This window comes from Schistocerca serialis, chromosome 9, assembly GCF_023864345.2.
Source record: "Schistocerca serialis cubense isolate TAMUIC-IGC-003099 chromosome 9, iqSchSeri2.2, whole genome shotgun sequence".
Taxonomy (NCBI): Eukaryota; Metazoa; Arthropoda; class Insecta; order Orthoptera; family Acrididae; genus Schistocerca; species Schistocerca serialis.
This window is the reverse complement of record NC_064646.1, coordinates 143,980,761-143,994,413: the sequence shown is the minus strand read 5'-3', so window position 1 is coordinate 143,994,413 and position 13,653 is coordinate 143,980,761. Positions and strand designations below refer to the sequence as shown.

The following is a 13,653-nucleotide window of genomic DNA, read 5'->3' as shown; positions in this document are numbered from 1 at the left end:
CCAGATCGCTTCACTACTAGGGACCAGTTGCACAGTCCACGGTTAGCAGCCAGCCCATTCTTCCTTCCCAGGCTGCATTTCCTTCAATCTGCCCCTCCTTCCCTATCCTTGCTCCTTCCCCACTGCCCCTCGTTCCCCTCTCTTGGTGCTGTAATTTATGTCGACCTAGCTATCCACATGGTTTCTGTATTGCTTGCAATTTTGATCCTCCTGCCTGTTCTCTTTCATCCTTTTTGACATTCAAATCCCTGCTTGAGGTTTGACCTCCACTTCTAAATTTTCTGTTTTTTGTGTGAGCCATTTGGGAAACAACGCCCTCTCTAGATCTACGGCGTGGATTCCTTCCCCCCCCCCTCCCCCCCCGTAGCCCCCATCCACCTCCTCTAGCAATGGCCACTGTGCCAGGCGGCCCTTGCTATGGCTGGGTGGCGCCCATGAGGAGAGCCACTGATCAGAATGGGTGGTATCAGGGCGGATGCTTGGTGCATGAAGCGTATCAAGCTGCAGAAATCTGGCCATTCCCAAATGGCTGTCTCCGTGAATGGCAAAGGATAATTGAACGCTGCTTCGTGCGACCTGGAAACCTTCCCCTCCCTAGCCAAACCGTGGGAGTAGGGCCAGGCTCATCGTCTTGGGATGAAACACTTTCCCTGCTACCTCGTCCGTATTAGGGCAGGCAGGGACATATTCACTGCCACAAAGCCATTGTTTTTTGTGGAGAATGTTAAGGGCAAGTCTGGTGTAGTGGAGCCTCTCAGCAAGATGTGCTCGGGCTCCCTGTTGATCAAAGCTGCTTCCGATGCCCAATTTGCAGTTCTTTGTGCTTGTGATCGTCTTGGGAATGTCCCAGTGTCTATTACCTCTCAAAAATCTCTGAATATGGTCCAGGAGTGATTTTTCATGGGGACCTCGTCCTGCAAAGTGATGAGGAACGCCGGGGTAATCTGGAGTGATGCGGCATTCATTTTGTTTGACGTGTGCAGAAGGGTCATAAAGACAATTGCACTAATGCCAGCACATTCATTCTGGCTTTCGAGGGGACTACCCTCCCAAAGAAGGTCAAGGTTATGTGCTACAGATATGACGTGAAGCCATATGTCCCACCATCCATGAGGTGTTTTAGGTGCTTGCGTTTTGGGCATATGTCTTCCCACTGAACGGCAGACCCTCTGTGTGGTTACTGTAGACATCCACTCCATGATGGAAGCTCCTGTGTCCCGCCTGTGTGTGTCAGTGGTCATGATCGCCAGTCTCCTCACTCACCGGATTAACCAGCTTACAAAGAGAGGAAAAACATCCAAGAGTACAAGTCACTAGATTGCCTGTCTCATGCCAAGGCTTGCCAAAAATATGAGAGAGTCCATCTGGTCTCACTTTCTTCAACTTTCGCCTCTGTTACATCCCTCCCCCTCCTACTTCTTCCTTACCCAAGCCACATCCCCCTCTCCCCTCCTCCTCCCCTGCAGTTCCCATTCCCTCCACTCTGGGAGCTGCTCCCCCTCCCCGGATGAAGAAGTGAGCCCCTTCTTCGGGACCTGCTGGTGACGGGGCTTCCCCGGGACCCTTCTTCCAGGTGTCTCTCAGGCTGGAAGCCTGTTTCCATTACTTGGCCATGAGACGCACTACGTATATGCCCCAATGTCGCCTGCTCTCTTTCCGTTCTAGGTCTTGCAGAAACCTATACTCCCTCTGTGCCCTGCCCTCCTCCACCTCCGAAAGAGCAGAAGAAGAGGAAGAAGAAGAAGAGGAAGAAATATAAGTCCCAAGACAAGCCCCCCCCCCACCCCCCAGTGCTCCTGGAAGTGCAATCTCCCATCTCATAACCAGAATCCAACATTTTGTTTATAGATGTCACTCCATCCTTGGTGGTGATGACCACTGACTAACTGACATGACCTCTCCTCAACTTCTTTATGTCTAACTTGCTCTCTCTCCACACTACAATCCATGGGACTTGCAAAGGATACTATTGCCACCTACCGCAAATACAACGTCTTGTTTCCTCCTATTCTGCATTCTGTCTTGTTCTACAAGAAATGCACTTCCGTGATGACCACTCTCCAATGTTTTGTGGCTATCGGGCATTCTATCGGAACTGTTCTGGCCCTGGCATAGCATCTGGAAGGGTCTGCAGTTTGGTTCACTCTGATGTCATTAGCGACTGGATCCCCTCCATATGAGTCTGGAAGCAATAGTGGTAAGAGTGCAAACGACTCTGTCAATCACTGTTTGCAATGTCTACCTTAATACACAGCAACTCCCACCCCCGTTTCTCCTCCTCGGATACTTCAGTGAACATCACCCCCTCTGGGGGGGTAGCAATTCAATGGGTAGGAGTCTCCTAATTGATCAACTTATTACAGACATTGATTTATATCTCCTCAATGACGTTTCCCCAACCCACTTAATTGCCACTCGTGGCACATTTACTGCTTTCGATCTCCCGATCCCCTGCCCTGCTCTCATGTCTTCCTTGCATTGGTCATCCCATGATGATCTTTGTGACAGTGATCACTTTCTGGTGATCATATCGTTCCCCTCCTGCCGCCAGGCAGACAGGTCCCCATGTTGGGCATTCCACAGGACCAGTTTACATTTATATACATCTACTGTGCACTTAGACACTTCTCTAATTGCATTGATGTGATTGTGCAAGGTGTCTCAGCCACTATTCTTCATGCTGTTGGAACTGCTGTCCCCCTATCTACATGACTCCTTGGTCGTTGACTGGTATTACGGCAGATCAAGAATGTAGCAGTCACTGTCCAGGACTGGCGACGAGCCTTTCAGCGATTTAAATGATACCTTTCACTGACCAACCCCTTTGCTTTTAAGTGGCTCCATGCTAGGGCTCGTTACCTTATTAAGTAGAGTAAAAGGAAATGCTGGGAGCACTGTGTGTCCTCCCTGGGGACGTATCCCTCTTCCTCACAGGTCTGGTCCAAGCTCTGTAGCCTTCTGGGCTGCCAGCGAAAGTGAAATGTCCAGGGTCTTATCCTACAAGGTGCTCTGTGTAATCATCCATTGGTCCTTGATAAACATCTCGCAACACACTTTGTGACGGCATCAGCATCCACTTCCTATCCTGTTACTTTTCTCTGGCAGAAACGCCAAGTTGAACAGACCTCCTTTGTTTCAATCCCCACCGCACTGAATCCTATAATGAAGCCTTCACTCAGTGGGAGGTCTCACAGCTCTTCACATGACATGGCACCAGGCCCAGATTCCATCCAGAAACAGATGACCCAACACTTGGACGTTACCCAGAGGCAATATCTACTCAGAGTCTTCAACTGCATTTGGATCACTTGTGCTTTCCAGTCACAATAGCGAGACAGTATAGTTATTCCCATTCTTAAGCCCAGGAAGAACCCAACATCTATCAACAGCTACCACCCGATTAGCGTGATGAACATACTTTGTAAACTGCTTGAGAGGATGGTTAGCTTCTGATTATGTTGGGTATTCACATCTCGAGGCCTTTTGTCCCCATTCAGTATGGCTTCTGGGAAGCATAATCTCCAACTGACCATTTACTCAGACTGGAAACAGCAATCTGACAGGCTTTTACTAACCACCATCACCTTATTATGGTCTTCTTTGAGCTACATAAGGCATACGACATGGCTTGGCGCCATTACATTTTAGTTACCCTCCATGACTGAGGCTTTAGTTGCCCCTTCCAATTTTTTCCGCGAGTTTTTATCTCATTGGCACTTCTTGGTTTGAGTAGGCACTTCACTGAGCACCCACAGTGTTCTGTGTTAAGTGCCACGCTCTTCCTCATACCCATCAATGGGCTTGAAACCTCTGTTGGGTCTGTGGTTACCCCAACATTGTATGTCGACGATTTTTGCATCTAGTGCAGCTCCCACTCGGTAGCATCTGCTGAGCACCGGCTCCAAGACGTCTTCTGATGGGCCTCTGTGTGGGCTGTCTCCCATGGCTTCCAGTTTTCTCCCTCCAAAATGCAGGCTATACATTTTTGTCATGGACCCACAATACACCCCCCATCAAGAACTTCATGTAGGCGACCAGTTCCTAGATGTTGTAGCACAGTCCCATTTATTGAGCCTTATTGTTGATAAAAAGGTAACATGGCTGCCCCATATTCACCACCTGGGATCTTGTAGTGTTTTCACAACAGAGCTGCTAGCCATTCACAGGACCCTCCTTTTTGTTACTCGGGCCTCCATCCACAGTGTTTTAATATGTACGAACTCAATGAGAAGGCTGTCGACTGATGCTACTCTCGCCACCCTTTGGTTTCTGCTATGCTTGACCTTCTCTCTGCCCTTGGCCATGGCGCCTGCTCAGTTGTCTTTCTCTGGTTACCTAGACATGTGGGCATCCCAGGGAATGAACTGACTGACTGTTTGAGTAGAGAAGCAGATATTTATCTCCCCCCCCCCCCCCCATTCCCTCTCATGATCTACGTCAAATCTTTCTTTGCCCAAAAGTGGAATAACATCTGGTGCACTTGTGCTCTCAGTAATAAACTTCGCACAGTCAAGGAGTCTACTGAAGTTTGGTGCTCCTCCTTGTGATCCTCTTGGAAGAGTACACTGTCTTATGCCGTCTATGCATTGGTCATACCACACTCACTATTGTTTCCCCTTGCGTAACGAAGCACTCCAACAATGTGGTTGTGGGGCTAGACTGATGGTAATCCAATATATTGGTGCAATGTCCCCTTCTTTTGGCCCTTTGTACTAAGTCTAGTCGTGCAGATCCTTTAATTTTAATATTAGCAGACGATTCATGGATGGTTGAACTGGTCCTCTGTTTTCTCCATGGAAGTAGTTTTTATTTTTTATTATGTAGGGGTTTGGTTTACCCCTGGAGCTGGAGCAGCGGCAGGGTGGTTGTGGTTCAGACCTCTTTTCATGTTTTATCTGTCTGGGACCCATGACAACTCCCCTTTGCAAAGACCGTTCTTTTATCTGTCTGTCCACCCAGCTTTTAAATTTGGGCTACCTTTTTATACCTTCTACTGTGTGTGTGTTTTATCTTCCTCGATTTATAATTTGACTCCCCTGACTGGATCTGTCCACTTTTAGTGGACCCTCGCTCTTCCGCGCGTAACTTTGGAATCACGAGACTGGTGACCTCGTCGTTTAATCCCATAACCCCCCTCAGTTAATCAATCAATCAATCCCGTTAGCAGTCACTTTAAGGCTGCGGTCTTAGTGGCACCGATATCGGCGAACATCAGCTATCTTTTCAAATCAGTATGCCAGTGCGAGTGCGGACACACTTAGCCGATCTCATCACCTGAAGGTGCAGACTTCGGACGACATATGGTGAAATTCAAATCAGTTTGTTTTCTTCGGTCAAATCTACCAATGTTATCACATATGTGCTGTGAGAAACTGCTGTTTAATCCAAGAAACAATGAGTTTGTGGCATCCTGAGAATAAAAAATCATAATTGGGATGTAGTTCGGAATCTATCTACAGAAATTACAGGTTTATTGGAAACCACAACTAGGCAAATCTTTACCGGAAATTTTAGGTGTGAATTGTAATCTCAAAAAATAAATTGTTCAAATGAGAATGACGGAGTATCTTGTGCTTAAAGTTCCTGTAGTGGATCTGTTTTGTGTTGTGATTGGTGAACATTAGCTGTCTACAAATTACTAATACTGCTTACTCATGTTTTTTACCTGGAGGAGGATGAAACGGTTTGCAAATGTGGTGTTATGTGCATCCAGTTTTCGATGCTTTACATGTTCGTAGTATCGTATTCTAAGCTTTATTTATCTTTCACGCGTATGCTAAATGATAATCATTGAAGGTTAACTAACTTATGCCTGCACAACTTCAAATAAATTCACCAAAACATAGTGTTTTTAACCTTGCTTTTCATCACTAATCATACTGAGTGCGTAAAGCCGAAGACTCAAACGCAAAACGCTTTCGGATAACGAAAGCTAATTTAGGGTACTTGTAGAGGTGTAATTCGAACTCAATTAAAAAATCCGATACATTAAAGCTACAGTTCTGACTCAAGTAAAAGTAGACGTGACATTTCGGTATTTGACACCTGCCGATTTCATCTTTCCACTATTCAAGCCTATACCACATTCTGAAAATACAATTTCAAAGTTTTTGTTCGATATCATTGATGCTATTTACGAGGCTCTAAAGACCAATATAAGAGCTAATATCCTCACTCTTGCACCACAAACACCGAAATGTTAAATTTATTCTGTACCGAATTTTGAAGCTACGCTTTGTGCAAATGCACTAAGAAGACACAGTGATAAGATATAGATGATTTCCTATATTGGAACTTACACTCGATTTCAAATAATACTGCTAGCAGAAACCTTGTTACTTCCTTTCTCAAATCCACTGAGCAAGCGTTTAAAGAGCGCTGAAGTTTCCTGTACTAGAAATTGATTATCTGAATATCCTGCCACCATTGCATTAATTTTCACCATTTTTAAAATAAGGTGAGGTGCTTTGAAGTCACAAATCTGTATTACATTAATTGAATAATTCTTCCTTACTCACACAAATTTTATCCGTGTATCATACAGCTACTTTCTCCATGTAAGATAACCATTATGTGCTCACAATCTCATTGGTAAAAACCTTTATACGTAGAAGTCGCACATCCTATCACAGTTGCATAATAAACCATACTCAGAACAACGTGTTTGGGAGAGAGCTTTATTGCGATGTATCACTGAAACTACATATTTTGGTAATATACACATATAAATATGAAACGCATCACGAACGGCATTTTAGATTCAAAGGTAGTGGTTCCTTCTGTCGCTAATTGGTGGTGGGAGAAGGAAAATGTTGTCACAAAGTTAAAGCATTTTTAACTTTTGTAGCATGGCTTTTTCCCATTCATCTCATATTCATAAAACTTGTCGCATAATTCCAGGAACTGATGACAGAGTGTACAGGACTCGCCATGTTCATTTCGAGACAGGTACAGAATATTTACATGTATTTGGAACCTTTTTAATGGCAAAGGTAATACTGCAACACTCGCCTCCAAGCACAAAGGCGTCGTGGTATGTATCCTACCTTTGGAGGTTAAAATCTTATCCATACTTCATACATACAATAGATTCTAAGCTAACCTAATCTCCCCTCCTTGACCTTGCCACAAACTGCCGAAGGTCGGACGGACCGCGACCAAACTGTTGGGCGATTTTATCGGGTGGCATCTGATGGCGGGGCTCACGAACGTTGTCGGTGACACTGTAAACGCAAAGTGAGTTCTGTTCTCGGAATAGCGCTGTACGAACATGTAATAACGTCTAACCGAAGAATATACGTGGAACAATTGAACCGGTGATCCTGGCAGGGTTAGCGAAGTTCCTCAGAGAATAAGTTTTGACAGTGGCTGGAATAGTTGCAGAATTAGTGTTGACAAGATTGATTGTTAGAACAAGGAGAAGAAACGAGGACATCCCACAAATTACATGGATGAATATGACGATTCCAAATTTATATAAAAAAATTCTTGCTACTACTTTTCGATCTCATGCTTCAGAAACTGGAACACATGAATGAAATGCGAAACTATTTCCTAACATAAAACTTGCCGAAATAGTCTCCTTTACTTTGCATGTGTTACAATTGCTGCAATATCAAAAAGGCCTATTTCGTTTTATCTAAGAGACAGTGACATAATAGACGTAATCAAATCGAGAAACCACATCCCTCTTGTGTTCTATTCGTATCAACAACTTTTTCAGTATTAGACAGCGACATTTTGATTTTTCATGTAGCAAAACGACTGACGAACCTTGATGAGGTAAGATTATTTTGCAGAAAGGAAATCACGCCGCATAAAACCGTCGTAATATTATAGAGATAAAAATGTTGGGGTCCAAAGATTGAAGAAATGTGTACTGTCTTGTTTATCTCTTGGCTTTACTGGTTTTTTGTTTCGTATATTTAATTTTATGTCACACGAAAGAGAACGTTATTAGCTAATAGGCAATAAAGAGTGCAAATTTTCTGGAGTTCTTATCCTCCCGGTCACATATTGTATAATCCCACCCAGTATTAGTTGTGAGTTTTTTAAAGGAGGTTGGTTGTCAACCCAGCCTACTGGGAACAGGGCGTTTTAATTTCCACTGTCCTGAATATAGTTTTGATGGCTTCCATTCCAAAGTATACATGTTTGAATTCCACAGAGCGAAATAACTGTGACGAGGGGATAGAAGAATGTGTGAAGAGGCGTGGCACTGCACTTTGGCACACTTACGACCAAATGACATGTCTTACATTTCCTCGAACATATATGTTTTATATATCGAACTCTTCAGAAAGATATGCGCTACAAACTGACCATATTTTTGAAAAATCAATATTTTAACGTTTTTGATGTCCTACCCCAAACACTCGAGGGAAGGGGGGACCACTATCCCCGTTCGGAAATATCTTAGATCCAGGGCTGATCATTGTTAGCTGAATTTGAATTATCGGGTCATTACTCTCTCTTGCACATCATTAACTACAAGATTACTCACAACTAAATATTGTGCCTGCACACATAAATTTTTGAATTTTCACTTGCAACTGAATTTACGAGCTCGTTAATATTAGCGGCTGTTAGTGCAATTAGCAACTGTTAGTACATTAAGCTCAACGAAGTTAAAACTAAGTAATTTCCCCGGCAATGACGTTATCACTATCGGTGTCGTTAAAATTAACCTTTGTGAACTCACTGCTCTACATGCACAAATCAAAATGACTGTTGCTTAGTTAATAATACTAATAATAATAATAATTCACCATTTGAAATTCGCTTCTATACAAAGTCGCTCCACTGGATAACGAAGCACCGCTGAAAATTTAAGATGCTCTCAACCTAACTTTGCTGTGGCAATCAGACTGCGTCTCCAAAGATTATTACGTCGTCCACCTTGCTGTAATTTCGCCGTGTACGAAGATTCTTGCAAGTCTGCTTATATAGCTGTGGTGTCAGCGCGGCAGATTGCTAACCGAAGTGAGTCCGGTTCGATTCCCGGCTATGTCGCAGATTTTCGTCGCTTGGGCACTCTGTGTTCTTTTGTCATTACGTCTGTATCGTCGTAACTAAGAAAATCTTCTCCAGTGCAATGTCGTATCGACTTTCCATTATTAAGATGGCTGATGGGCACGATTCGAAAGCCAATAAATTGAAATAAATAAAAAGGATTACTGCGAGAAAAGTCAATCACTTCTACATAATGACTGGGAGCCTGGTGGTTTGAACATAAGAACTCAAACATGTATGGTCCAGAGCATTATTTTATCATCCAGCGACCTACAGATATTTACAATAAAGCTCACTACGCTGAGGTGACAGAAGTCATGGGATACCTTATACTATCATTGGACCTCCTCCTGCTCGGGGTACTGCAGCAACTTGACGTGGCTTGGATTTAACAAGTTGTTGGACCTCCCATGCAGAAATATTGAGCCACGATACCTTTATAGTCATCCATAATTTAGAAAGTGTTGCTGGTGCAGGATTTTGTGCATGAAATGACCTGTAAATTATATCCCATAAATGTTCGATAGGCTTCATGTTGGGCGATCAGGGTGGCCAAATTATTTGCTCGCATTGCCCAGAATTTTTTCAAATCAGTCGTGAGCTATTGTGGCTTGGTGACATGACATCATTGTTTGAGAAGATGAATTCCATGAATGGCTGCAAGTGGCTTCCAAGTAGCCAAACATAACCATTTCCGGTCAGTGATCAGTTCAGTCAAACCAGAGGACGCAGACCATTCCATTTAAACATGACCCACACCATTATGGAGCCACCACCAGCTTGCACAGTACCTTGTTGGCTTCATGCAGTTTGTGCCACACTCAAGCCCTACCCTCAGCTCTTACCAACTGAAATGAGGACTCATCTGACCAGGCCATGTTTTCAGTCATCTAGGGTCCAACCATTATGGTCATGAGGCCAGGAGAGGCGCTGCAGGTGATGTGCTGTTTCCAAAGGCACTCTCTATGGTCATCTGCTGCCATAGCCCATTAAAACCAGATCTCACCTAACGGATATGTACATCGTATGTCCCACATTGGTTTCTGTGGTTATTTCATGCAGTGTTGCTTGTACCTTAGCACTGACAACTCTATGCAAATGTCGCTGCTCTCAGTCAGTAAGTGAAGGCCATTGGCTACAGCACTGTCTGTGGTGAAAGGTAATCCCTGAAATTTGGTATTCTCAGCACAGTGTTGACATTGTTGATCTCAGATAATTGAATTCCCTAATAATTTCCAAAATGGAATTTCCCATGCATTTAGCTCCAACTAGTATTCTGCATTCAATGTCAATTAATTCCATTGTATGGCTATGATCACATTGGAAACTTTTCACATGAACCACCTGAGAACAAAGACAGCTCCGCCGATGCACTGGCCTTTTGTACCGTGGGTATGCAATATTACCACCGTCTGTATATGTGCATATTGCTATCTCTTGTCTTTTGTCACCTCAGTGTGTATTGTATACCATGAAATACAATCAAGATGTTTCACCATATTAAATTGTATATTGCCTGTCTGTTCCCAAAGTGGATGCGCACCTGTTCTCCCATGCTTTATGACAATATTAATTGAATCATCAGGCTTGTATGCCAGCACAACATTTTTTGTATAACGACTACACAGCATCGTGGCTCACAGGAAACCACTAAGAATGTGTACATCTCTATGGCTCATTGTTGGTGGACAATACCGGTAGTATGCTGCTGTTTCTTTCTACAGATGGATGTTATTTGACCTGCTATTGCATAGCTATTATTGTCAGCCACCCAGACTCTGTGTGGAAAAAAGTAAAGAACAAAAGTAAATAATTACACATAGAAATATTGTGTGTAAGGATATATGACCCTTACAATGGAGCTAATATTTTATTTAGGTTGTGGAAATGATTCACTGTTGCTGTGCTGAAGCCAATATTGTATCTACTTCATATTTTATTTATATAATACATAATTTATATTTAAAGTATATTTCATTCTTTGCAGGGAACATAACATCATACAGCAATGAGAAATTACCATTGTCCCAGGCTGCTATCGAGACTGAAATTGGACGAATTTGAGAAACTACATTGGCCTGGTTGTCATCTATTCCAGAAGTGTTACAGCACCCATAGCACTGTAACAGCTGGAACATCAGACCCCAAATTATTTAAACATATACCTGGACCCAAATCACTACCACTGATTGGAACTTTGTTAAATTATGTTCCACTACTTGGTATGTAACAAATCTGAATTTTTTTATTTTGAAGTATATAAATGACCCAGTATTTTACTAATTTCGAAAGTGTTGAGCAAAACTGTTTGGTATCAGGCATTGCTTCTCTGATCATTTTTTAATAAGAACCTCCCTCCACATTTGATCCAGGCCTATGGCTGGCTATGCACATTATTCATAGGTTTGTTTGAATGTTATTTTTTTTAATTTTGAATCTGATTAAAAATACAGAAGATTGAATTATTGCAGTATGAAACGAGCAGCAATGATATTTGTATTCCAACTGTGTTTCTTCTGAATATGATGTGGTATCCAAAGGTGTGGTTAGGTGGAAATCTAAGAGTACAGCTTAAATGATTCCAGAATGAAATTTTCACTTTGCAGTGGAGTGTGAACTGATATGAAACTTCCTGGCATATTAAAACTGTGTGCTGAACTGAGACTTGAGCTCGGGAACTTTGCCTTTCATGAGCAAGTGTGCAATGATATGAAACTTCCTGGCAGATTAAAACTGTGTGCCAGACCAAGAGTCGAACTCAGGACCTTTGCCTCTCATGGGCAAGTGCACTTGCCTGTGAAAGGCAAAGGTCCTGAGTTTGAGTCTCAGTCCGGCGCACAGTTTTAATCTGCCAGGAAGTTTCAGCTTAAATGATGGTACACGTCTATGTTGCTGTGTCAAAGGAAAGTACAACAATTGGGAGCCTCTGGTTGAATACCCCATGGTGCAAAACTGATTAATTGGAAGCACTATGGTACTTACGACACCTACAAAGGGGTCAGAAATATCACGGTGGGGAAAGTCCACAGAGTTGGAGAGTTTATTTATTGTTCTCTGCTAAGTTTTTGTGGCTTTTGATTGTTGGATTGAATTTAAAATTGCAAAGTAATTTAAATACTTCAAGGCAATGTTTGAATTTTATTCTTATTAACTCCAGGGACAATCTCCAAACCACACAAATAATTTTATGGATATAATAATGATGTTTATATCTAAATGCATGAATATTGGTCTTTGAGAAACACAGGCCCTTCTGTTTGTCTGTACTGCTGGTAAGTCTGGAGTTAAGTCATTAATAGTAAAGAATAAATGTGAGAAGGCATCTGATCTGAATAAACGTGAGATACAGATAATTTTGTGCAAGCTGTGTGAGACCAATATTTTTAATTGTAGCCTTGTACCTCATCTGTTAATAAACTGTATTTATTAAAGCTGAAGAAACTTTTGTTTTGATATATATTGTAATGATCTACCAGTGTTAATATCAAAACAACACATTTAAGGCACTCAGAGCTGATTTCAAGTAATGCAGGTCCTGTAAAACAGATGAACTACAGGGCCCTGGGTGGCGATATGTGCTCATTTTTTAGTCATATTATTTTACTCTCATATAACATTTTAAGACAACAACTAATTTGAGCTGTATAGGTGTTATGCATTATTATTTTTGATCTAATATCCAACCAATATCTATTGTCATAGCTTAGTGGTCAGCATGGCTGACTTCCACGTGGATGTGGGTTCAATTCCTGGTACTGCCAGGGAGTTTTCTTTGGCTGGATGACTGAAACGAGGTACACTCAGGCTTATGATGGCAGTCAATGAGCTTCTTGAATGAGAAATAGCAGCACCAGGTCTGCTAAACTGACAATGACTTGGAGGTTAGTGTGCTGACCTCACACTCCTCCACTGCATCCATATAATGAGGGCCAGCTCCAGAATGTTTTCCTCATAACTGACTTATTATTTGCTCCCTCCACCCTCTTCCCTTGTACTCTTTCACCTGTCAGTTTTTTCTACTAATTGTGATAAAAATCTTGCACTTGTGGTGCTCCTAGCACCTCCCTCATTTTGGTGCCCCTAGCTGCTGTTGCCAGTTGTGATAAGTCCTGCATATCACAGGTGTAGTGCCTCTGGAGCCCCAAACAGCAGCTTGTGCTGCATGGGCCTTAAACTTACTCTTCATGTGGCGTTTTATGGTAGAAGATGACATGGCAGTCATTCAATCCTGACTGCTTTGTCTGTGAACAGAGTAGTGGAGCTTTTTTGGCTTGTGTTGTTATGTAAACAACACTATAAACATTAGTCAAGACACTAAACTATGTGTCACAGTAGGCTTTTAGTAACTCCATACACATCACAGTTGAAAATCGACAGTGTAAAAAAGTAAATAATCATATGCCCTTCTGTGTATTGTGTTTCTTCTCAACAAGAAAATTGTTAACTCACTGAAGTAGTTATGCAGTAATGTGTAGAGGTGAGCACTTTCTTGAATCAGTTCAGAGTTGTTCCAAGTCCTAAGTTGGTCTAACTCAGTGTTTTCAGATTTTTAACATGATGTGTGCAGACACTAGTAAAGCATTTCCACCTCAGCGACTCTTGATGTAAGAAGGAAGAATATGAAAAAAGTGGCCACACTAG

The 13,653-nt window shown here is 42.4% G+C and overlaps 1 protein-coding gene across 1 annotated transcript in view; it reads left to right on the top strand.

The window, feature by feature from the left end:
- The window catches only part of LOC126418962 (cytochrome P450 302a1, mitochondrial), a 233,072-nt gene that overhangs the window by 139,160 nt on the left and 80,259 nt on the right, over positions 1 to 13,653 (top strand). Inside the window, exon 2 of the mRNA XM_050086008.1 lies at positions 11,000 to 11,234. Within this exon, the coding sequence (XP_049941965.1) occupies positions 11,021 to 11,234 (214 nt within the window). The 5' untranslated portion in view covers positions 11,000 to 11,020. The remainder of the gene's footprint in view (positions 1 to 10,999; positions 11,235 to 13,653) is intronic.